Source organism: Physeter macrocephalus, chromosome 16 (genome assembly GCF_002837175.3).
Source record: "Physeter macrocephalus isolate SW-GA chromosome 16, ASM283717v5, whole genome shotgun sequence".
NCBI lineage: Eukaryota > Metazoa > Chordata > Mammalia > Artiodactyla > Physeteridae > Physeter > Physeter macrocephalus.
Genome location: NC_041229.1, coordinates 58,219,504 through 58,244,524, shown reverse-complemented (window position 1 = coordinate 58,244,524; position 25,021 = coordinate 58,219,504). Strand labels below are relative to the sequence as shown.

The 25,021-nt window shown below is 40.2% G+C and overlaps 1 protein-coding gene across 9 annotated transcripts in view; it reads left to right on the top strand.

Annotated features, from left to right (window-relative positions):
- POLD3 (DNA polymerase delta 3, accessory subunit) overlaps positions 1-25,021 on the top strand; it is an 83,895-nt gene that overhangs the window by 35,655 nt on the left and 23,219 nt on the right. For 5 of the 9 annotated variants that reach the window (XM_055091658.1, XM_055091656.1, XM_055091655.1 and 2 more), the window contains 4 exons: positions 7,311-7,366; positions 15,623-15,725; positions 20,097-20,136; positions 21,663-21,795. In XM_055091658.1, the coding sequence (XP_054947633.1) occupies positions 15,624-15,725; positions 20,097-20,136; positions 21,663-21,795 (275 nt within the window). In that variant the 5' untranslated portion in view covers positions 7,311-7,366; position 15,623. Of the gene's footprint in view, positions 1-5,756; positions 5,947-6,436; positions 6,586-7,310; positions 7,367-15,622; positions 15,726-20,096; positions 20,137-21,662; positions 21,796-25,021 lie in introns of those variants that run through there. The other 4 variants (XR_008619630.1, XM_055091652.1, XM_007109089.2 and 1 more) reach the window with 3 other exon arrangements.

Genomic DNA, 25,021 nt, shown 5'->3' with positions numbered 1-25,021 from the left:
TGAATGTATGAATGATCTAATGCTAAATACCTTGGTGTTAATAAGTCCTGGGACTCTGGAATGGCCCTTGGACAGTTATGTGACCTCTGAGTCATAATTCTTAATCTTATACTCCTTTGTTCTAACCGGTTACCCTGACTGGAATGCTATCCCCCAGAGACCTATGGCAGCCCCGAAGCCCAGCCAGCTGGTGGGGCTCCTGAGTTGCTCTTACAGGCCCTCTTCCCCTGCTTGCGGTCTGGGGATCCCGCCCACATACAGGTTGACAGCTCCTCATTCCCTCCCAATATTGAGCCCTGTCTAGATTTCCCACCCCATGCCCTGTCAGAATCATTAGACTCTCCAAAGCCAATCATTTCTGGGGTAAAGTGGGATGCAGAGGAGGAAACAGGAGGGTCAGCCTTCTCTTTCTAACATCAACCTTAGGTTCTGTTTTGAGACATGGAGACTTGATGCTATGGCTCCCACTGCTGGTATCACCTGACACTGCCATCCCCAGAACTGCTCGTGTTCTTAAAACTAATCTTAAGCCTCATCCTTAAGGAATAGGGAGTGAGTTGCCTTATTTAAAGAAATAGTATTTGGGCTTCCCTGGTGGCGCAGTGGTTGAGAGTCCGCCTGCCGATGCAGGGGACACGGGTTCGTCCCCCGGTCCGGGAAGATCCCACAGGCCGCGGAGCGGCTGGGCCCGTGAGCCGTGGCCGCTGAGCCTGCGTGTCCGGAGCCTGCCATGGCCGCTGAGCCTTCGTGTCCGGAGCCTGTGCTCCGCAACGGGAGAGGCCACAACAGTGAGAGGCGCGCGTACCGCAAAAAAAAACAAACAAACCAGCATTTGAGGTGAAGGAAGGAATGGTGGTACTTTTCCTTTTTGGAGATTTGCCTTTTACATTTCAAATAGGGAAAACACCATGGCTGGAGTGGGAAGATGAGTTAATTTTACGTTACTAAATGCACTTTTTCTTCAAAATGAAAATATGTTCATTTTTTTCTAACAATAAAAATGATACTTGTAAAAATGACTCATAAAAATTCAAAGATGCACAAAAACAATAAAATAAGGAAAAGAGTAAAAGTCAGTCCAATGCTTTCCTCCAAAGACAACCACAGTGTTTGAGCATGGGCTCTAGGCACACCTGGGTGGAAACTTATCTCCACCACTTACTACCTGGATGGTTTGGGGCAAGTTACTTAACCTCTGTGAGCTCCAGTTTCTTCATCTGAAAAACAGGGATAATAGTAGGTAAGTAATAATATTTATTTACTTTATAGAATTATTTTGAAGATTAAATGAGAATATTAAAGTAAAAGGCCTAGTATGGTGCCTGTACACTTTCCACACTGCAAGAATGATAAGTAAGAGTGAACACTGTCTCAGATCACCTTGTTTCTTAATCCAGTGTTTTTCCCCCTCAAATCTCACTTCCTTCAGTGTAATTGAATTTAAGTCAATAAACGTCACTGAGAACCTATTAGATGCTGGTGAGGTTGTTGTTATTATATTAGAAGGAGGCCAGTTCTAAAATTCTACTTAGTTATTAGTTTAAGCAAAACTTGTCGTGGAACTTATATGAAATCATTTCCCATTCATTCTTCCTATCAACAACATAAAATTGATTTCAAATTTGGCTGCTTTTTTGGTGAAGGGATAATAGAATTTAACAGGGTTGTTTCAGGATTAAATGAGTCATTCTCTGCAAGGTCCCCACAACATGGTAGGTGCTCAATAAATGATAGTTATTAACATTCCAGTGATGCACATGAGCTGAAGGAGTTTCATACCTATGATTTATGGGTGTGAAAGTGCAGAGCACTTCTTTCTTCTCTGATTTAGTTTTGACCCTAGAACTAAGCTTTCAGGCATTATTTAGAAAGACACTAATCTCCTGGCCACAGTCCTAGGCTTGTACACTGGCATTTGTTAGCTGTGGTTTCCTCCATAAACCTAATCAAAGATCCATTCCCCCCCACCACCAACTTTCCTCCCTCCACCTTGTTCCCCCCACCGCAACAATTGCCTTGAAAACTAAGATTAACTCCTGTTTACCTGGACTCTATATTCCCACATCCTTTAGATATTCAACATATATCATTTGTTACTTGCCTTCCACTGAAAGCAATTCTCACTTGACTGATGTGCACAGGGATTCCAAAATTCTGCAATAAAGTGTGTTAGACTTTCACAGTACTTATTATTTTCCTATAGGCAGTTGTAAACTAATAATGAGGCAGCAAAATACAATGTTTAAGATCATGGATGTTGGAGCCAGACTGCCTGGGTTATAATTCTGGCTTTGCCACTTACTCTGTGATCTTGGGTGAGTTACTTAACCTCTCTGTGCCAATGTTTACTTATCTGGAAAATGGGGCTAATAACACACCTTACTTTCTAGGACTCTTATGGAGGTTAGATGGGTTACTATTTGTGAAGCACTTGGAACAGAGTCTGGCATATAGTTAGTTGTATGCAAGTGTTAGTTATATAATAATAGTTACCATTTTTAGAGCACTTAGCTATCTGCCAGGCACAGAACATGTTTCCTTCAATCCCCTCAATCATGCAAGTTAAATTATATTTATAGTAGTGTTCTAGAGCTGGCCCATACTTGCTTATGAGAGCTGAATGTTAAACTTTCAGAAAGTTTGCAAGTCACTTGTTAAACAGAGCTGTTACTAGAAATTAAATTACATAACTTACTATTAAATAAATTATATTAAAAAAAGATAATATTCAAATCTTATTTCTCAATTATATTACTACATTTTACTATCATCTATGCTCTTGAGGTTATTTGCTTATTGTATCTGTACAGTGGAAATAATGGTGTGATAGTGTCTCTTCCTGACTTTGCATTCTGTGACGTCACTATCTGTAGTTTGGAATCTGCTATGGTGGGAATATTTACACCACAGAAGCTGGCAACCACTACAAATCACGGCTTTTTTTATTTGGTAAATTGATTCTTAATCATTTATCAGAACATCACTGCATATCATTGTCCCTTCTTTAAAGGTGATGAAAGTGAGGACTAGAGAGGTTAAATGATTTGCCCAAGGCCACACAGCTAGGAAGTGGTGAAGCTGGGATTCAAGCTTACGTTTTTGTTTGTTTGCTTTGCTTGCTTTTTAAAAGAAAAATGTATTTCCAAAGCCCACATGCTTTCCAGTCAGCTACCCTCCCCTGAGGTAGGAATGTTCAAGGCTGGGTAGGCCTCAGACATAAGCAGGAGAGCTTTCCCTTTCCCCTCCAGCTCCCTGCTCTTAATATACAAGCCCAACTCCCAATCTGCCCCCTCCAGGGCATAGCGGTGGTCATTCCTTTCTAGTCTCATTATTCCAACCCAGTCTTGGAGATGCCTTTGATCATTTATCTTAACTTGATAATTCCATTACTGTCTTGCCTGGGGTCCATTTGTCCATTATCCCTTCTTCCCAGAATCTCTTTTCTTTTTTCCAAGGTTAAGACTAAACCTATCCTTTCCAATACCCATCCTTACCTGTACCTATTTTCTGTTTTACTTATTTGAGAAGACCTGGCACAGTAGTTAAAGATTTCCTGAATAATCATTTAAACTTTTTATAGATGTAAACATACATATAGAAAACCATATATATCAAAAGTGTACAGGGAAGAGATATGGGAACATATGTATATGTATAACTGATTCACTTTGTTGTAAAGGAGAAACTAACACACTATTGTAAAACAGTTATACTCCAATAAAGATGTTAAAAAAAAAAAGTGTACAGTTCAAATTTTCACAGACTTGACACACCCATGGGATTAGCACACAGATCCAGAACCAGAACATTACCTTTTTCTCAGAAGCCTCCTCCTACTCCCTTTCATTTTCTATCTTCCCAAAGACAACCACGAATCTGGCTTCTAAAAGACATGCAACTCTTTTAATATTGGCAGACCTAGGACCATGTTGGGCCAGGTAGTCTATAAGTATTATCATCTGCTCCCTTTAGGCAGGGAGGTAGTATCAAGACTCTTCTTTGGTCAATTTTGACTTCTTTTCCAATCCTGTGGAGCAATGACTAGAAACAAGTTCCAGTACCAGTACTACCACTTAACCCTGTGACCTGGAAAATCCGTGTCTCCTCTCTTGAGCCTCAGCAATCTAGTCTATACAATATGGACAAACACAATCCATTTGCAGGCATCCTATGAGAGTCAAATGAAATCTCACTCTCAAAGCCTGGTACAGTGTGCCTGGTATATAGTAATGTAATAACTGTTGTTTTGTTGTTGTTGTTTTCTAACTTTAGTCATTTTATTATTTGCCAATTCCAAGTACAGATACTAATTGTTGATTTCATTGTGTGCAGGCATGGCATGAGGGGTGTATGCATATTATCCCGTTTATAACTCTGGCCAAATAAAATTCTTAAATTTTCTCATCTGCTCCTTCTCTCAGTCTTCATATCTCAGTAGTCAAAGGCATCATCATTAACCTAAAGATTTAGGTTCCAAATCTAGGCATTTTCCTTGATTACTGTCTTTCTCATACTCCACTCATCTAATTCATTAGCAGTTTTTGCTGACTCAAAAGAAAACCCAAGTTACTCAGTTCTCAATTTCCAGTACGTATGATCCTATTTTAAGCTGCTATGGTCTCTCACTTAAAAATCTCCAAGAAAATGTAAGCTACATGTGAACAGGCTCTGTGTGTTATTGATCACAGCTGTATCCCCAGGGCCCCAGTACCCAGAACAGTGCCTGGCCCTTAGTAGGCTTTTGCTAACTATGTCTTGAATGAATGCATGTTGCAACAAACATTTGAAATGGGTGTTGTTGCTACTTCCCATCTTTTTTTTTTTTTAATGTTTTGGCCGGGCCTTGCGGCATGTGGGATCTTAGTTCCCTGACCAGAGATCGAACCTGCGCCCCCTGCACTGGAAGGGCAGAGTCTTAACCACTGGATTGCCAGGGAAGTCCCATTATTTCCATTTTGTAGGTGGGGAAACAGGCTTGCAGTGGTTAAATAACTTACCTAAGTTCACACACAAATATCAAAACCAGGATTCAAATCCAGGGTCTAACTCTAGAGCCTGCTCCATTATCCACTATGCTGCCCTACTGAAATAAAATGGCTTCTCCTAAATGGTTTTTTAGCTGATGTTAGGAGAAATTTTAGTTGAAATTCCCCAATTCGAAAACTTTTCTTGAGAATAAAGTGCACGTGCCCCTTCACACAACCTTGTAGGCATAGCATGATTTGGCTTCTTCGGTCTCATCCCTCCTCATCGTCCTTTTCTCCCGTCATTCCAACCATAATGAAAACTATTCTCTTCCCAGCAAGTACTCCCCCCTCTCATCCTCTCTGGAAAACTTTCCCTGATTTCTCAATTCTGAGAGATTATAACAGGCAGTACTTTATCCCAGCTGGCAGGACTTTACTAAAATACTTGTTTATTTCTGCCTTTATTGTTCACTGCTATGTCCCAGTGCTTAAGAAGTGCCTGGAATAGACTGGGTACTTAATAAATATTTGTTGAATAAATGTATGAAAAGGTAAGGATTATTTTATCAATTTAGAGTTGGAAAGACTGTGGTTCCTAGAGGTGAGGTATTTTGCCCTGGGTCAGTCACTAAGAGGCAGAGCTGGGATTTGAACCTAGGGCTCTACACTCAGCCCCTGCAGAGCGTGCCTGCGCTGCTAGGACCTCACTTCCGTCCGCTCCTCTTAGCTCCGCTTCGTTCATCCTGCGCCGTCTCCGAGACTAGTTTGACCCTCGGGCGGCCGCCGTAGCGCGTCGCCTCCGTTGCTGTGGGAAACGACCCGGGACCTGCGAGTGAGGAAAGACGTTTCCCGCCGGCGGGAGCTGCAGTTGTAGTGGCCAGGGGAGCTCGGAGGCGGCGGGGCCAGGCGCAGCAGCACCATGGCGGACCAGTTTTATCTGGAAAATATAGACGAGTTCGTCACGGACCAGAACAAGATCGTGAGGAGCTAGGATTTGGGGAATGCGGGCGTGCGACTGGTGTCCTGGGCCCAGCGAGGGCGGCGGGGGCCTTGACGCCTCAGCGTGTGCCGCGTGGGGACTGGCCCAGGGGTATCGGTCCCCACGCCTGGTGCCCCAGGGCGAGCGAGAACTCGCCGGGGAGGGCCTGTGGCTCGCGCGCAAATCCTCGTCCTTTGGGTGGGCGTGCTGGGTTCTGTGCACAGGCCCGGGGCCCCGGAGGTCGGGGGGCGGGGGGGAACATTGGTTGATAATGTTTATACGGCGTCTCTACACCTGTCTGACTATATGGTTGGCGTTTGAAGTCTCAAGTTTACAGTTGAGGAAATTGTGTTTTGACCGGTTTAAGTGACGTGTTGTTTAACCTTCCGGCCGTCAGTCGGTTTCCTCTTCCTGGAAGTTTGGTATTGATACAGGCTTGGCCTGCCTCACAGGGTTGGAGTAAAGATCAAGTGAGACGATGGATATGAGAGTGCTTCGCAAATCGTGATGACTGAGTGCCTACTGTGAGCTTTGGATACACATTATTTCATTTAGTCTCTACAGTGACCCACCTAGAGGTCGGTGGAAGTATCCCTAGAAAAGGCAGCTGAAGCAGAGGGACCAAATAATTTATTTGTGGTTAGTAAGGGATAATCAGTTTTCTAGCCTAGGTCTGTCTCCTTTGCTAGTGCTTTCCTCTACATCACACTGCCTTTGCCTAACCTATATAAGTCTTCTAATTATTGGAAACTCAGCGTTTAGAATTGGAAGACTTTGAGAGGAGGGTGACAGGTTATAAGGAAGTGGCAAATGACAGGAGAGTTCATCGAAGGATGGAAGGAAGATGAAAGCTTGATGCCAGTAGTTCCCAGTCTAACCTCTTGATACAGTATTCAACAACTTCACTTATTCCCTGACCCCTGCACCACCTGTGCCCTTTAATGTTTGTATGGCTGCAACTTTCCTCAGAAGTTTCTGAGTTATACACTCCAAAGTAACCTAGCTTCTGGGTGAGTTTGAGGATAGTTTCTGGTGGTGGCCCCAAAAAAGGACAGAATGTGAAAAAAAAGGGCCTTAGTAAAACAAGGAATGTGAGAAAAATGAGATTTTTTTTTTCTATGTATATTCAGGCTTTCTTTTTAGATTCTTGCATTAATCTGTGATACAAACTTCTTAGTATTTGTAAGATAAATATCTGAGCCCTACCTGCCTAGGTGGATGGTTCTTGGCAAAACTGGGGTGGCATCTAATGTAATTTATAAGGCTTAATCATCAAAGAGTAAGAATCTTTAGGAGCCCTTGGGAATGACCTGCACTCTGGAGTCATCTAATAAAACATTAAAAAAAACTCCTTCTTCTTGCAGGTGACATACAAATGGCTGAGCTATACACTAGGAGTTCATGTTAATCAGGCCAAACAGTAAGTACAATTTATTACTAATTTTAATCTGATTGGAATTTTTGGTTTTATTTGTTTTCTTTTGCTCTGTTAGCTTTACAGATAGTCTCTAGGTTAGAACCCACATCCCACCCACCCTGAAGGGGAATGGGAAAGAATACCTTTTTTTACTACCTTTAATGCTTTTGTCTATTATTTAGGAGATAGGTGGACTTGTATACAAATGTGTGGTGATATGTTTACTGGATTTATTTGTAGGCTTGCCCTCTGGTTAACATCACTTTGTTATTTCTGATTTATTAAATGGGCTAGCCAATTCTGTTTACATCTCAGATTTATATGTCTGTTATCTTAAACATCTTCATTACATTTTCACATGTGCTCCTTAGGCTCATCTCTGGGTGTTATTGAAATAACTTCCATAATGAGGTCAACAGGTGTTTGACACAGGCTGTGTAACAGTATAAGACACAGTAGAACTATTTAAGTGAAACTAAAAAGGGAGTGTTCAGGATGACACAGAGCATTGCCCTTCTTGAATTTTGCCCTATCACCTTTCCTTGCTGAAACTTGTAGTCCAACTTGGGGCCAAAATGGAAGGAGCAGGCTTTTGAATTAACTTCAGAATTTCTTCACCTGAAAATGTGCAGGTGTTGTCTATGTCCAATGGGTAGGAATTGGTGAACAGGCTGAGAGCACATATATTGAGTTAAATACTCATTTTGTTTGCTTTATTCCTAAAGGTGGTTTGGTTTTTCCCTATTCCTTGAGTCATAGGAACATTCTGTGAGTCTTAAAAAAAAATCCCTGATCTCTAGAATGGGTTGATTTGGCTTGATTTGGGTTGCTGTTTGGCAGATCTAGGAGTTTAATTTTGACTGTGATGTTCATGCCTTCAAGACCTGAAACTCTTGGCCCAGGGATGGGTTCGGACTGGTTTTGACTATTTGAGATTGCCATTGCTGAGACCAGTCCTGGCCCAAACCTAACAGGTTTAGGTAACTTTGGGATTAGACACCATAGAGTAATTATTTGTTATGGTTATAGATGTTTAAATATGAAATGAGGTAACTGTTACTATATAAGCCTATTGAGATTAAAGGTGCATGTTGAGGACTGGAGATGAAATAAAGTTGCCTGCAATTATACTGTAGCTATAATTTTTATGGAATTATTTCCTATAATTTTTATGGAATTAATATGCTGTCTAGCCCCTGCCTACCAGTTTCATCCCATACCACTCTCTACATCACTTGTACTCTAGCCATATTTGCCTTTCTGTTCCTCAGATGTGCCAAGCCCATTCTCACTCAGGGAAATTTGTACCATTCCCTCTGCCTGGAATGCTCTTCTCACAGCTGTCCTCATTGTTCAGGTTTCAGCTCAAATTTCACACATTACTTCATATAGCAACTCTTCCCTAATGCTGTATTTCAGGTGTCCCTACTCCTCTCTCTCTGTCATGCACCCTGTTACTTTCTTTCATAATTATTTTTTTTAAACAGCTTTATTTACATATATTTCATAAACCATACAATTCACCCATTTAAAATGTACAATTCAATGATTTTTAATATATTTCCAGAGTTGTGCAGTTAGCACTATAATTAATTTCAGAACATTTTAATCACCCCCCAAAAGAAACCCTGTATCCATTAGTAGTCCCTCATTGTTCTTCTCCCCCCACCCCACAAGCACTAGGCAACCACTAATACACTCTCCATCTATAGATTTGCCTATCCTGGACATTTCATATAAATGGAATCATAAGTAATTATTAATACTTAAGATTACTTATTAATAATAAGTTATCTTGTGTGTCTGGTTTCCTCCACTTAGCATAATATTTTCAAGGTTTGTCCATGTTGTAGCATGTATCAGTACTTCATTCCTTTTTATGGTTGAATAATATTCCATTATATAGTATATTAGTTCTCTAGGGCTGCCATAACAGAATACTACAAACTGGGTGGCTTAAAACAACAGAAATTTATTGTCTCAGTTCTGGAGGCTAGAAGTCCAAAATTAAGATGTTGGCAGGGCCATGATCCTTCTGAAACCTGTAGAGAAAAATTCTTCTTTGATTCTTCCTAGCTTCTGGTGGTTTGCTAGCAATGTTTGGCATTCTTTGGCTTGTAGCTGCATAACCCCAGTATTTGCCTTCATAGCCCATGGCATTCTCCTTGTGTGTCTGTATCTTCACATAGCCATCTTATAAGGATACCAGTCAGGCTAAACTGTGAGACAGATGAGACACCAGGCTTGGTGGCTCCTGTTTGGAAGGCCTAACCCTTAGAGGGCTCATCCTGGCTCCCTCCAGCCAATGCAGAAGAGCAGAGTTCGAGGCACAGGACCCTTAGGATTACAAACACTGGCTTTGGAGGCCATGCATCCAGAATCAGAATCCACTCATTTAGCTGAGTTACCCACTTGAGTCACCGCTCTTAGGTTCTGAGCTTCTGTCTCTGAAAAATGGGAATAATAAAAACATGCAGCTTCTAAGGTCAGGGTGCAGATTGAATTTTATGGAAAGTACTTAATATGTGCTCAATAAAAAGCAGTTGATACCATTAAAAAAAAAACAAGGATACCAGTCATAGTAGATGAGGAGCCCACCCTACTCCAGTATGACTTCATGTTAACTTATTACATCTGCAAAGACCCTATTTCCAAATAAGGTCATACTCTGAGGTACTGGTGGTTAGGACTTCAACATATCTTTTTTGGGGGGACACAATTCAACCTATAACATATGGATATATAGCATTTCGTTTATCCATTCATCAGTTGATGGACATTTAGGTTGTTTCCACATTTGGCATGTTATGAATAATGCTACTGTGAACGTTTGTGTACAAGCTTTTGTGTGGACATGTGTTTTCAGCTCTCTTAGTATACACCTAAGATTGGAATTTCTGGGTCATATGTAACATTTTGAGGAGCTGAGGAACTGTTTTTCAAAGTGGCTACACTATTTTACAATCCCACCACCAAGGTATGAGGGTTCTGATTTCTCAGCATTCTTGTCAACTCTTTCTGTTATCTGTCTTTTTAAATTTTAGCCATCCTGGTGGGTGTGAAGCAGTATCATTATGGTTTTGATTTGCATTTTTGTAATGGCTAATGACATTGGTCATCTTTTCATGTGCTTATTAGTCATTTGTGTATCTTCTTTGGAGAAATACCTATTCAGATCCTTTGCCCATTTTTTCCATTGTGTTTGTCTTTTTATTATTGAGTTGTAAGAGTTCTTTATATATTCTAGAGACAAGTCCCTGATCAGATAATGATTTCTTTGCACTTTCTTGATGGTGCCCTTTGAAGCGCAAGAGTTCTTATTATTGATGATGGAGTCAAGTTTTTTTTTCTTTTGTTGCCTGTGCTTTTTATATAGTATCTAAGACGGCTTTGCCTAACCCAAGTAAATCATGAAGATGTACTTCTGTGTTTTCTTCTGAGAGTTCTGTAGTTTTGGCTCTTAAATCAATAATTATCACTTTATTTAACATTTCTACGTATCTTGTGCTTGTTATACTAAAAATGCTTCAGTCCTCACAATAAGAATACACTGTGTTGGTTCAAGCTTATTTATAAGTGATGCCCTAAAATGTGTATAGGCTTACCTCATTTTGTTGTGCTTCACTTTACTGCACTTCGCAGATACTGCGTTTTTTTGTTTTTGTTTTTGTTTTTACAAATTGAAGGTTTGTGGCAACCCTGTGTTGACAAAGTCTGTGGGTGCCAGTTTTTCAATAGCATTTGCTTATTTGTTGTCTCTGTGTCACATTTGGTAATTCTCATCATGTTTCAAACCCTCCACCAACAAAAAGATTATGACTTGCTGAAGGCTCAGATGATAGTTAGCATTTTTTAGCAATAAATTATTTTCTATTGTTAAATTTATTTATTTTTGGCTGCATTGGGTCTTCATTGCTGCACGCGGGCTTTCTCTAGCTGCTGTGAGCGGGGGCTGATCTTCGTTGCGGTGCACGGGCTTCTCATTGTGGTGGCTTCTCTTGTTGCTGAGCATGGGCTCTAGGTGTGCAGGCTTCAGTAGTTATGGCTCGCTGGCTTTAGAGCGCAGGCTCAGTAGTTGTGGCGCACGAGCTTAGTTGCTCTGTGGCATGTGGGATCTTCCCAGACCGGGGTTTGAACCCATGTCCCCTGCATTGGCAGGCAGATTCTTAACCATTGCGCCACCAGGGAAGTCCCTATCAACCTTTTTTAACAGATGAGAAAACTGAGACTTAGAGTGTCCTGTCACCTTTTTTTCTTTTAACTATAGTGAGAGCATTTAAAGTTTCACTGTTGGCACTGAGGGCAGTGACTGGGCATAGTTGTTACTATTTGCTTGGATGCAATAAAGAAATATTTTTTCAGTTTTTAGCATTATTTTAGGCTCTGTCATAAAACAGCAAACTTGACAGACAAGGCCCTTCCCATCATTGACTTACACAAGATAATTTCAGGTTATAAAAATGCTGTGAAGGAATTAGATTAGGGAAGACAATATAGGTATACACTGTATTCATCCTATGGGAAAATTATGGGTGGAACTGATCAGGAGGGATGAGAAGATGCAAAGGTATAGTTAATCATGTGTGTAGGAAGTGCATCTTGTAAGAAGTCATATGCATTGTTACTCATATTTAAGAATACTTTGCATGTTTTGTTGGTAAGGTGTTTGGCATAATCAAATTAGATGAACATGTCTTAGAGATTCAAAAGGTATGCAGAAATTTTTTTAAGAGTTTGTGCAGTTTTGACCATCTTGTTAATATAGAAGAGAACTGGGCCTGATTTGGGGAGATAAGTGCACAGAGGACAATGACTGTGTTGATACAAGCAAGACTGAATTGTTGATAAAAGACAGCGTGGGGCTTTCCTGGTGGCACAGTGGTTGAGATTCTGCCTGCCGATGCAGGGGACACAGGTTCGTGCCCCGGTCCGGGAAGATCCCACATGCCACGGAGCAGCTGGGCCTGTGAGCCATGGCCGCTGAGCCTGTGCGTCTGGAGCCTGTGCTCCGCAACGGGAGAGGCCACAACAGTGAGAGGCCCAAGTACCACAAAAAAAAAAAAAAAAGACAGCGTGTTTCGCCAGCAAGCTCAAAGCATCTTGGGCATGGTCCCTTCCTACCATTTCTTCTGCTAACATGGTCCTAACTAGCATAAATAAACCAAAACGTTCATGACTCTGTGTTCCTCATCTTTCCTAACATAATTGCTGCATGGAAGGACACACTAAAGAGAACAAGATAGAGGAATCAACAAAAATGTTGATTTTTTCCCTCAAGATGTGTATAGTCTAGTGGGGATGTCAGATACATAAACTAAGTAATTGGAATACGGTGTGGTAACTATAATAACAGATATGGGATAGGTCCTGTTAGAACTTAGACAGCAAGGGTGCCCTGCTGGCCTAGTGGTGTTAGGGAAGGCTTAACATAGGAGGTGATAACTGAGCTGCTATCTTGATGAGGAATTAGGTGGATGAGGTCTGAGAAGAGCATTCTAGGCAGAAGGAGGGGCATACAGAAGAGCCAGGGGAACTGCAGAATGTTTCATAAGGCTGAAAATTGTGTGAGTGTGGGAGAATGGTGAGAGATACAGGGGCTAGAACAAGAAATGTCTTACATGTCACTGATAGACCTGTGGAGTTGCTCCTTAGGGGATGGGGTGCTACTGAAAACTTTTGAACAAGGAATAATACTTCAGCTACGAATAATCAGCTACTTTTTAACAGCACTTAATGACTAATAGGTATCTCAGATTTAACATGCCCCAAAACTTAACTCCTAATTTCTCCCACGTCGCCTCCTTCTCCTGCTTTTCTCTATCTCAGTGAATGACAGCTTTATTCTTTGAGTTGCTTAATCCAGTCATCCTTGATTTCTTTTTCTCTCATACCCCACAGTCAGTCATCAGCAAATCCTGTTGTTTCTCCCTTTAAGATGTCCCCAGAATTCATCCACTGATTACTGGCTCCATTGCTACCACTGTAGTCTGAGCCACCATCATCCCTAGCCTAGATGATTGCAGTAGCCTTGTAAGTGGTCTCCCTGCTTCCTTCCTTGCCCCTTAACAGTATATTCTCCACACAGCAGTCAGGAATCCTCCTAAAAGGTGAGATCATGTTGTTTCTGCTCTAAACCTTCTGAGGACTTCCTTCCTACATAGAGCCACAAAGCCCTACATGTCTGGTGCTTGGCTCTCTTCTTCCTTTTTCCTTATTCAGCACACTCACCTCTTTTCCGTTCCTTGCACCTTGCTTACATTCTTGCCTTAGAACCTTTGGATTTGCTGTACTTTCTGCCTGGAACATTCTTCCCTAAGATATTCACATTGGCGGCTCTGTAACTTCCTGCAGGGAAGGAGTCCTTCCCTAATCATCTTATATAAAATAGGAAAACTTCTCAGGCACTCTCTATTCTCCTAATCTTTTTTTTTCCCTCATAGATTTACTACCATCTGACATATATTTACTTGTTTGTTTATTGTATCTCTCTTTTCTGCAGTGCAAACTCTGAATGGGTAGAAACTTTGATTGCTTTGTTCTCTGCTCTATCCCCAAGGCAAAGAGCATGAAGTATCAACTCATTAAGGTTTTGTTGACCGAATGACTTGATTTGCATTTTTAAAACTTCACCTTGGCAGCCTTGTGGATAATGAATGGGAAGGTGGTGTGAGGAAGGCATTGACCCTTGAAATTGAAATAGTCCAGTCAAGAGATTTGGAGGGCATGGAGTCAAGAATTACTTGGGATGGAAAACTGACAAGATTTGGCAACTCACCAGACTGGGAAAAGTGAGGGATAACGACTCCCAGATTTCTGGCTTGGGTGGTTTGAGCAGATGATGTTGTTGTTGGGAATAAATGAAGCCATGGGGATGAATGAAATGGATCAAGGAGAAGATTTAGTAAGGTGACCAATCATCCTGGTGTGCCCTGGACTGTTGGTTTTAGAACTAAAAGTCCATGTCAGGAAACCCCTCAGATCCAGGCAAACCCAGATCATTGGTCACTCTAATATATATAGCGAAAAGGTAGCTGAAGACAGCCCCAGTAGTACAGAAAAGGAGTAGGTAGTCAAGTCTGTGCAGGAAGTGGATCAGAGGCAGTTAGAGAGGTGGCAGGAGACTCAGTGAGGCATTGGATCAAGGAAGCTAAGAGAGTAGTCAACAGTGTAGGTTGAGTTTCCCTTATTCTTGCCAGAAGTATGACATGTCATAGAGGCTCGTTAAATATTTCTTGAAATAAACGACACAAATGATGTCTCTTGGTTGATATTTTTGTTAAACTGTAAGTTATTGAGGGGAATCAGCTTCTGATACTAAGTGGATCATAAGGATAAAAATGAATTTAGGGAATGTTATAAAAGTAACATCATTTTTATATTGAGTGTTTGGCAGTCTCAGGTTAATGAATACTGGACAGTGTGAGTAAGCTGTTACATTTGCAGTTTTGAAACAGCATTGATTCTGAATGATCATAAAATTGGAACTTCAGAGCTGTACACTTACGATCATCTACATAGTGGTTCTTAACGTTCTGGAGTAACCCTTTTGCAAATCTGTTGAAAACCTTGAACCATCTCCACCCTCTCCCCTCTTTCCCTGCAAAAAAACACCTAAATTTTGCTTACAGTTTTGAGGGATGGAGGCTTATGTTCTTTATTTTTTTTCTTTCTTTTTTCTTTTCTTTTTGGCCATGCCGTGAGGCATGTGGGATCTTAATTCCCCGACCAGGGATCGAACATGCACCCCCTGCATTGGAAGCACGAAGTCTTAACCACTGGACCACCATGGAAGTCCGGGATGGAGGGTTATGGATGGCCACAGGAATCTCAGATTAACAGAGAATTGCCAATCTTGTACAGCCCTCCCAGATTATACCTCAGGATAGAAAGAGGCCTAGAAAAACTAATTAATTTATCCAGGATCAGATGGCTAGATAGTAACTGAACTTATCCTTGATTGATTATTCTGTCCATTATATGTCTTTGCCTCTTTTAGTGCAGGCTCAGTCCCACTTGACCAATTATTAGATTTCTTTTCTTTCAGTTGCTTGGTCACTGTGCCAGCTCAATACAAGTTGACCCCAACCCCTATGTTCTATTCATCTTTTTTTAACTCTTTGTCCATGGACAGAGCAAAAATATTCTGTAGAATATTTGATGGACTGTCAGATTTAATATATCTAACTTTTAAGTCATGAATTAAGAGTTGATGAGGTAAACTTTTACTAATGACTTACTTGTGCCTTTTGTTTGTAACAGGATGCTGTATGATTATGTTGAAAGGAAGCGAAAGGAAAATTCAGGAGCCCAACTGCATGTCACTTATTTAGTGTCTGGCAGTCTCATTCAGAATGGACAATCCGTAAGTTCTCAGAATCTTATTATGAGTTTAAATGTGTTAGAGCTATAAATAGTGTTATATAACACAACACAGGGCAAAAACATCAAGATTCAGTATTATGGAAATTTTAAAAAGCTACTTGAAGATGGTGATAATTTTGGATTTTTAGACTAAACCTAAAACTCTTGAGAATTGTGGGTAATATCTTGGCTGTGATACAGAGACTATCATTATTGTGCAATTTTCCTAGGCAACAAGACATTCGGAACTGCTTCTCTTATTCCTCTTTCTTCCTTTTGAAGGTATATTGGGGACAACAGTGGTTAATTTTCAGCCCGTTCGAATGTCAAGCCACAAACTCAGGTGTTCAGCAATTACAATGTTTTTTTTTTTAAAGTGAACTTGATTTTAATCTGAACTTTCATCCCAGAAGCTCTGCTGAGATAACTCCATTCCTTCTCCCGTACTAGACTGATCCTTGGAACTTTGATAATTCCTCCTCTTTTGCTTCCTCCCCAAACTGAGGCACACCTCCTCTGTTCTTACTTCCCAGACCTCTTACCTGAAGGTTCTTTTGCTCCCATACCCACCAGCCCTAGAGAATTTAGCCCAATGATCAAGACTCCTTCTCAGAGATCCACTGATACATGTTCTCCTCTTCCCTTTTGACTTTCCCTAAGATTCATAAATTCAGAAGCCAGATTTATCAAAATACTGACTGGATTTGTCTTGTATCAATAGAGTCCCAAGCATGTGAGATTCAAAACTGGAATGAAGATTTAGTAATTTACAAGGAGAAACAAAACTGCTAGGGGTATCAGATCCTTATATTCTCTGACTAGCATATTCTGTTCTTGTTGGTAAGCTGTTTGGCAAGCCAGATGTTAATTAAGATATTTGCAAGTGTAGATGGAATCAGATGTCATTATATATCTGAAACCAGATTAAGCACACCTGATTCATTTGCTCTCAGAAATAAACCTGACCAGAATCCTCTCCCTGTATGGCCCTTGAATGGATTCTGCCAAAGTTTGCATCTGAATGCCTTCTTTTGTTTCCAGGGTTAATCAGCTCCCTTCTGTCTCTTTCTTGAGTTTAGTCAAAGCCTTCCATTTAGTCATAGTCAATTCTTTACCTGGGAATCACTATGTACCTTTAAAGCAGTGGTTTCTATTCTTTTTTTGGTCACTGATTCCTTGAGAATCTGAAAGAAAAATGCATATGTTGACATATTTATGAAATTTTCAGTGTTCACAGATTTTTTTTTTTTTTTTTTTGCGGTACGCGGGCCTCTTACTGTTGCGGCCTCTCCCGTTGCAGAGCACAGGCTCCGGACGCACAGGCTCAGCGGCCATGGCTCACGGGCCCAGCCGCTCTGCGGCACGTGAGATCCTCCCGGACCAGGGCACGCACCCTTGCCCCCTGCATCGGCAGGTGGACTCTCAACCACTGCGCCACCAGGGAAGCCCAAAGTTGTAGATTTTTATTCTAACCCATATGACAGAGGTTCTTAATTTCAGATTCTTGAATGGTCTTTAGGGTTCAAGGGATTTTTGGGTGAACCCTTGGAAGTACATTCAGGGGCTTCCCTGGGGCTTCCCTGGTGGCGCAGTGGTTGAGAGTCCGCTTGCCGATGCAGGGGATACGGGTTCGTGCCCCGGTCTGGGAAGATCCCACATGCCGCGGAGTGGCTGGGCCCGTGAGCCATGGCCGCTGAGCCTGCGTGTCCGGAGCCTGTGCCCCGCAACGGGAAAGGCCACAACAGTGAGAGGCCCGCGTACCGCAAGAAAAAAAAAAAAAAAGAAAGAAAGTACATTCAAATTGTGTTCCTCAGTGCATTTATTTGAGACCATTTTTCAAAAAGATGTGTAACCCATGATCAATTAAAAACTTCTCTGCTGTGGTTTGCTTGTATAAAGCCTTCTAAGTTTAAGAGGGCATTTAAATTCTGCCCAGCTTTTTTTTTTTTGCCCAGCTTTTTTTTAAAGCAGCAGAACGTGTTATCAAATGAAATCTTGGAATCCTAAAATATAAAATATATTAAGAGTAGGGTTCCTGTGGTTGAAGCGGTTGTGGGAATTTTAGAGCCCTGCCCTGTGGAACCCTGTAGAATTAATTACTGACGAAGTGTGGATGCTTATCCATGCTTTTTTCTTTTAAGAGAGCCAGGCTAAGAAAAGGCAGATCATTAAGCATAATGTCAGGTTTTGTTCTTATTCTTTCTCATTTCTTTTTTAAGTTTTAAGTGTTTCTAGAAAGAAAAAAAGATACACAGGCTTTGTATGGGTTTTTAAACATACGAATAATTTCTATTTTTCCAACAATCATTATTGTAAAAAATGCTTGATAATACATAGAAAGTAAAAGCCTCCTTCTAATCTCATCCTGGAGAGTCTTCCAGAGAATTTTTGAAAATTTCAAGGAAATGTTTGGTTGATTCTTTTTGTGATATTAGAGGTTATTAGCTTGATCCATTCTTTATTAGGTCCCCCATTGGCTTTTCATCTAATGATTTTAGCTGAGATTGATTTTTATCATTGCCTAGATCATTAATTCACTAGGAGTTACAAAATAGTGATGTTCTAATTCTGTCATTCCTTCTGGATTTATTGGCTGGAATGTTTCTATAAAGAAGAACTTTCTCTCATCAACTAGCTATGTTTTCCCTTTTTCTTTAACTGATAAAAAGCTCAAGGGGCTTGCCCCCAGCCAGGCTCTGGGTTTATGGATGCTGAACTCAACTCCTGTGTCCCCCTGAATAGGATCCCCCTGAACCATAGCTCTACTCTGGTCTACATTGTTTTAGCACTGGCATTTCCACTGCGTTGTTTTTATGCATTTCTAATATCCCCTAAGGCAGCGTTTAGTCACATTGAACTGTCTGGGCTGTGATATTTTCTCCTGAGGGTACCAATTATTGTTTTTAGGGCTCCTGTTACATAGGTTTGAGTGATTAGTTCCTAATGCTCTTTTTCTCATAAGCTCTGTAATTTTTATTGTACAATTTTGCAGAACATGACATTTTTAAGAATGCTTTTTTTAAGAGAAAATGCATTATGAAGACACACCAAATTCCCAGTTCAAATTTACAATTATATTTTTAAAAAACTTATTGATTTTATATTGTTTTTTTTTCTTATGTTGTGAATTTTGGTTGTTCCTAACATTAAAATAAATATTTATTTGCTTTAGCCAAATATATGAGATTTAGAAAAGCAAAACCAGCAATTTTACTAACCGTATGATGACTGAAAACCGTTTAAGGTTTCTAAGTTATCCCGAGCATCACTCTGTTGCAGTTATAGAAATGTTTCTCATTCTTTATTATAGCCACATGATCCTACATTGATGGATATACCTTAGTTTATTTAGCAGTCCCTTATTGATAGTTATTTTATTTATTTACAATCTTTGGCTATTACATATAGTGCTGCAGTGAATAGCTCAGTGTATATGTGTTTTGTATATTTTTGCCAGTGTGTTTTAGGGTTACGTTCTTAGAAGTAGGATATATATAAACTTTGTTGGGTATTGCCAAATACCTCTCCATTTTTCATTCCTACCAGCAATGTAGGAGAGCATCTGTTTCTACACAGTACATGTGGTCCTGTTTCAGGGTCATCTGCATTTCTCTTCTGTGAACTGTTTCTTCATACCTCTTGCCAATTTTCAAAAGGATAGTTAGTCTTTATTTTCTCTATTTTAGAAGCTATACATTAACCCTTTGTGATGTAAGTTGCAGATATTTTTCCCACTTTACCATTTGTCTTTTTACATTGCTTAAAGTTTTTTTTTTCATTATCCAAAAATGACTTTTTAGTTTTTATGGATTATTTTAGTTACTTCTGGATTTTGAATTATAGTCAAGAAACTTTTCCTCATTCTCAGGTTATATTAGTTTATAGAAGAATTCACCCATATTTTCTTCCTGTGCATATTATATATATATATATATATATATATGTGTGTGTATATATATATGTTTCATTCTTTACATTTAGATCTCTGATCCGTTTAGAATTTATTTTTTTTGTATGGTGTGAGAGATCCAATTTTTATCTGGTTCTATATGATTATACAGTAATTCTCATTACATTACTTAGTAAAAAGTCCTCTTTTCCTCACACTAGTTTGAGCTGCTATGTTTTTTTGAGTTTTGGGGGTTTTTTTGGTACTGATATCTACACTCTCTCACTTTCCTTAACCTGATTGAGAAGTTTCAAAGTAAGCAAGTTAAAAATGAGTCTGACTTTATTAAACTGTAACATACATTTTCAGGGGTATCTAATATTGATGATTTCACATCCAAGTGCAAATGAATTTTTGGCAAGGAAACGTTAAAATTGCAAGTTGTACTACTTTAAATACCAATGAAGTGTTATTTTGTTACAGTGCCACAAGGTTGCAGTAGTGAGAGAAGATAAATTGGAAGGTAAGTATAGCAATTTAGCAAGTTTTTCCTCTTTTTTAAAAAAAATTTATTTATCTATTTATTTTTGGCTGTGTTGGGTCTTCGTTTCTGTGCGTGGGCTTTCTCTAGTTGTGGCGAGCGGGGGCCACTCTTCATCGCGGTGCGCGGGACTCTCACTGTCGCGGCCTCTCTTGCTGTGGAGCACAAGCTCTAGACGTGCAGGCTCAGTAGTTGTGGCTCACGGGCCTAGTTGCTCCACGGCATGTGGAATCTTCCCAGACCAGGGCTTGAACCTGTGTCCCCTGCATTGGCAGGCAGATTCTCAACCACTGCGCCACCAGGGAAGCCCAAGTTTTTCCTCTTATGGCATCAGTGTCATTAACATCTCATATATATTTAGCTGTTTTATGGGAGAGCCATGTATTCTTTTTATTAGTAATTTCTGAAACATGTTAAAATACGATACTACACTAATTTCCCATTTTTAAGGCCAATGGATGCTGACATTTATAAAGCGCTTTTATCACGGGATTTCAAAACTGTGACAGACATGTAAAAAACTATTATGACTACCATATTGGAATACCTCATCAACTGTCAAAAGACAATGGTCTCTAAATATTGTGTTGTATTCCATAACAGTTTTTTTAGGAAGAAAATTAAAGAATGCTTTTCTGAAGTCAAAAAAACTTAGTATAACTTCTAAATTAATTTCGTCTACCCATTTCAAGACTATTAATGCTACTGTTCTATTTTTTAATACCCAATTCAAAGGAATTTTGTAATAGTCAGCCACGTGATCTTGGATTATGTCTCAAGACAAAATCTGCACTGTTGTACTTTGTATATAAAGATGCCTACCAGTGGAGTTGTTTTCTTATAAATTAACTTTGATGTATTCAAGGTGGTGGAAATGTCCAATATTTTCTTTCTGAATTTCCACAGTGGTAGATTTATTCATTCAGTAGATACATAGTGAGTATCTACTCTGTGTCAAGCTCTGTGCTAGGCACTAGAGACTTGGAACAAGTTAGGCATGGTCCCTTCCTTCATGGAACCTAAAATTTGTTCTTGTGATGTTCTTTTCTGTATTTCCTCTGCAGACTCATCTGGTTAGTAGTATTTTTGTTATATAGAGTTTCTTTTTGTAAACTAAAATTGAATTATATAAACAAGACTTCTCAGAAATTACTTATTCCTCAGTTGCTATGTTTATATGCTAGAGTATAAGATTCTTCCCTGACTGGGGGGATAAAAAAAAAAACCACATCATAGTATCATCAATTATTCATTAATATTTACTGAGTGTCCACTGGATGAGTGATACCTTCACAGTACTGAGAACTGACTCACCACCACCTACCTTTCATAATGTCCTTGTCACAGACAGAAGAGTTAATATCATACTGTATATAAGACTGGCCTTTTAGAGCTTTTTGGACCACCACAGATTACAAATGGTTTTAATGCAGAAGGGTTTCTTGTTAAACTCCCCACATGCTATGAAGTTTGTGTATTAACAGACTGCTTTTCCTGTTGACTTGTAGCAGTGAAGTCCAAGCTAGCTGTGACTGCCAGTGTACATGTGTACAGCATCCAGAAAGCCATGCTAAAGGACAGTGGGCCTCTGTTCAATACCGACTATGACATCCTTAAAAGCAACTTGCAGAACTGCAGCAAGTGAGATCCTTAATGTTTCTTGTGGGCTTCTTTACGAATTGATTTTGTAAGATGTTTACACAGTGGCTGCCTCTTAAGAGTGAACGCCAAGTCTAGTAAAACCCCATTTATCTTGCAGTAAGACACATGCCTGGTTTTATTAGTACATCATAAGGTGAAAAATAGCAGCCACAACCCATACTGAAAACCTCAGTAGACTCCCCATAAATCTATTTCTGATGTATTTATTCTGTCACTACTACCAGAAATGTTGTTTGTTGGGCCCCCTCATTACTCCTTTACCCCAGTCTCTGCTTGTCTAAATCCTACCCATCTGTCAAGAGCCAGTTCAAAGGTTATCCTTCAAAAAACTGTTCCTAATTTAATATTCCTCTACCTTCCATACAAAATCAGTTGATCTTCCACAGCCAGGATCAGATCTTGTTCATCTTTTGTATCTTTCACAGCACAGGGAGGAGGTGGACTATAATGCACATGGGTTTTGGAAACTGATGGTCATGGGCTTGATTTTTGGCTTTGTTGCTCATGGCCCAGTAGCTTTGGACAAGTTACTTAAACTCTTTTGAGCTTTGGTCAAATGCCTACATTGTGAGGTCATATGGAGGGTTCAGGCCAGATCCCCAGACATATAGTGAACACCTACTACTTTGATAGGTACTAAGCAGGATAATTTGAATTAATTCAACAAAGATCTGATGAGTATGTGTGACATGCCACATACTATAGAGTGAATATGGCCCAGTACCTGCTTATGGAACTGATGATCCTATGGGAGGCAATTACAGTATAGTGTGACAGTGCTACAATATGAATAAGAGTGTGGGAGGATGTTGGGGGACACTCATCCCCCCTTTTTGGTTGGGGTGGAGTGAGGAGGCAAGACAGAGGTGGCTTCTTGAAGGGTACGGCATTGAAGTTGAGGCCTGAAGGCCTAGTAGAAGTAGCCAGTCAGAGGGAAGTGGGAGAGTAAGGACAAGGCTGAGAGACCACATGGTGCTTGTACAGAACCACAGTAGTTTTCTATGGCTGGAAATTAGAGTGAGAGGCAGAAAATAATGATGCAAGGAATCAGACTCTATGCTTGACTACTAGGATAAGGAGTTTAGGCTTTATTCCAAGGGCACAGGGGAGCCACTGAAGATTTTGAAGCAGATGATTGAAATGATCAGAATTGCATGATAAAAATATCACTCTGACTGTGATGGTGAAAATGGATCTGAAGGGAATAATCTGAAGGCAAGGCCATCAGGAAGGAGAAATGTTGCAGTGATTCAGGGTGGAGATGACAGTTATCTGAAGTATAGTAGTGGTGTTGGAAATGGAGAGGTACAGAGGTTAAAGGGTAATACCATCAAAACCTGGATGGTGTGGTAGTGGTTAGGGACCAGGAGAGTGTGTATGGTGGGGATGGGGGTGGGGTTCATGGTATTAAGGATGATGGCCGTGTTTCTGGCTTGAATTGCTGGATGGATAATGGTACCATCACTAAGAAGAGGAATATATGAGGAGGAGCAGGCTTTGGGAGAAGGGAAGGATGTTGAATTGGCTTTGGACATGTTGAGTTTTAGTACCCTGTGGGGAGTCCAGGTGGAGGTGTCCTTTGCAATAGCTAGGGGAATCTAGAGCTAAGGAGAGAAATCTGAGGGTAAAGATAGAGATTTTGGAATCAGAGAAAATAGATAATTAATTGGGCTACAGCAGTAGATACAGTCATGCAGAGAGAATGCATAGACTGAAAGAAGGGCAGAAAGTTATTAAACTCCAGCCACAATTACTAGCTGTGTAACGCCTTGGGCAAATTATTTAACCTCTCTGCTTGAGTTTCCTCATCAGTGAAATGAAACTAATAAAATTAGTATCAGCCTCAGGGTTGTAGAGGATTAAATGAATTAATATATGTAAAGCACTTAGAACAGTGCTTGGCACACAGTAAGCACTATTTAAGTGACAGCTGTTTTTTTAAGGGGTGGGCAGAAAAGAGGGACCTAAGAGGGAGCAGCCAGAGATAAGAGGAAAATCATGAGAGTGTCTGGAGTTCTAAAAACTAAGAAGAGAGTTTCAAGAAGGAGGGACTGGTTGACACTATCAAACCTTGCTGAGAAGCTGAGTAAAACAGGAACTGAAAAGTGATGGCCTTGGTAAGAGCAGTTTCAGTGGAGCAACCGCTTCTGGTCAACTGGGTAGATAGGGATATAAGGAAGTGAGACAGCAGATAGGGACAACTTTCCAAGAAATTTGACAGTAAGATGGAGGAAAAAGAGAGGTAACCTGCTACAGAGGAATTGAGGCTCAGGGAGGATATATATACTTTTTTTTTTTTTTTTTTGCTGTACGCAGGCCTGTCACCACTGTGGCCTCTCCCGCTGTGGAGCACAGGCTCCGGACGCGCAGGCTCAGCGGCCACGGCTCACGGGCCCAGCTGCTTCGCGGCACGTGGGATCCTCCTGGCCCAGGGCACGAACCTGCGTCCCCTGCGTCGGCAGGCAGATTCTCAACCCCTGCGCCACCAGGGAAGCCCTATATACATTTTTAAAGTTGAGAATGCCTTGAACTTGTATTATTAGGAAAGAGCTATAAAAAGAAGAAATGGTTGAAGATACTGGGGGGGATGGGATAACTGATAAAGTTGGGTCCTTGAGGAGAAATAAGTATAAGATTGCCAAAAATAATTTCTGTAAGTTCCATGAACATAGGGATCATGTCTATTTTGTTAACCACTGTATACCCAAAATGGTGCCTGGCAAATGGTAAGCATTCAGTAAATGTTGAATGAATTAATGGTAGACATTGGTTCTTTTTTTTTCTTAAGCTCAAAACCTTGGTATAATAGGCATACAAATATTTATTAGATAAATAATGAATATACAGCTAAAGAGTAATTTATGTCTGGTGTCTTTTAGGGAAGGATTATAAGAAAACATTAACACTCAGATATGTTTATGTAAGTTGTATTATTAGATTTCAAAAATAATCTGTATTAAAATCTGGTTGTGGTATGTCAAACTCTAAAAATCAATTCTGTTGTATCTAGTAAGTAAGCAAACAAGAATAAAAGTGACTCAAAAGTCCAAAATGAAATTTGCATAGGGACCGCTAAAATAAACATGGCAAGTAGAAATGTGATAGTAGGAAGCAGTTTAATGAAACTTTACTTAAATACTTAAAGTATCCTTGGTAGAAATGTGAGGAATTTATCTCCAGGAAAGGAGTTTGTATTTGGTCCTGA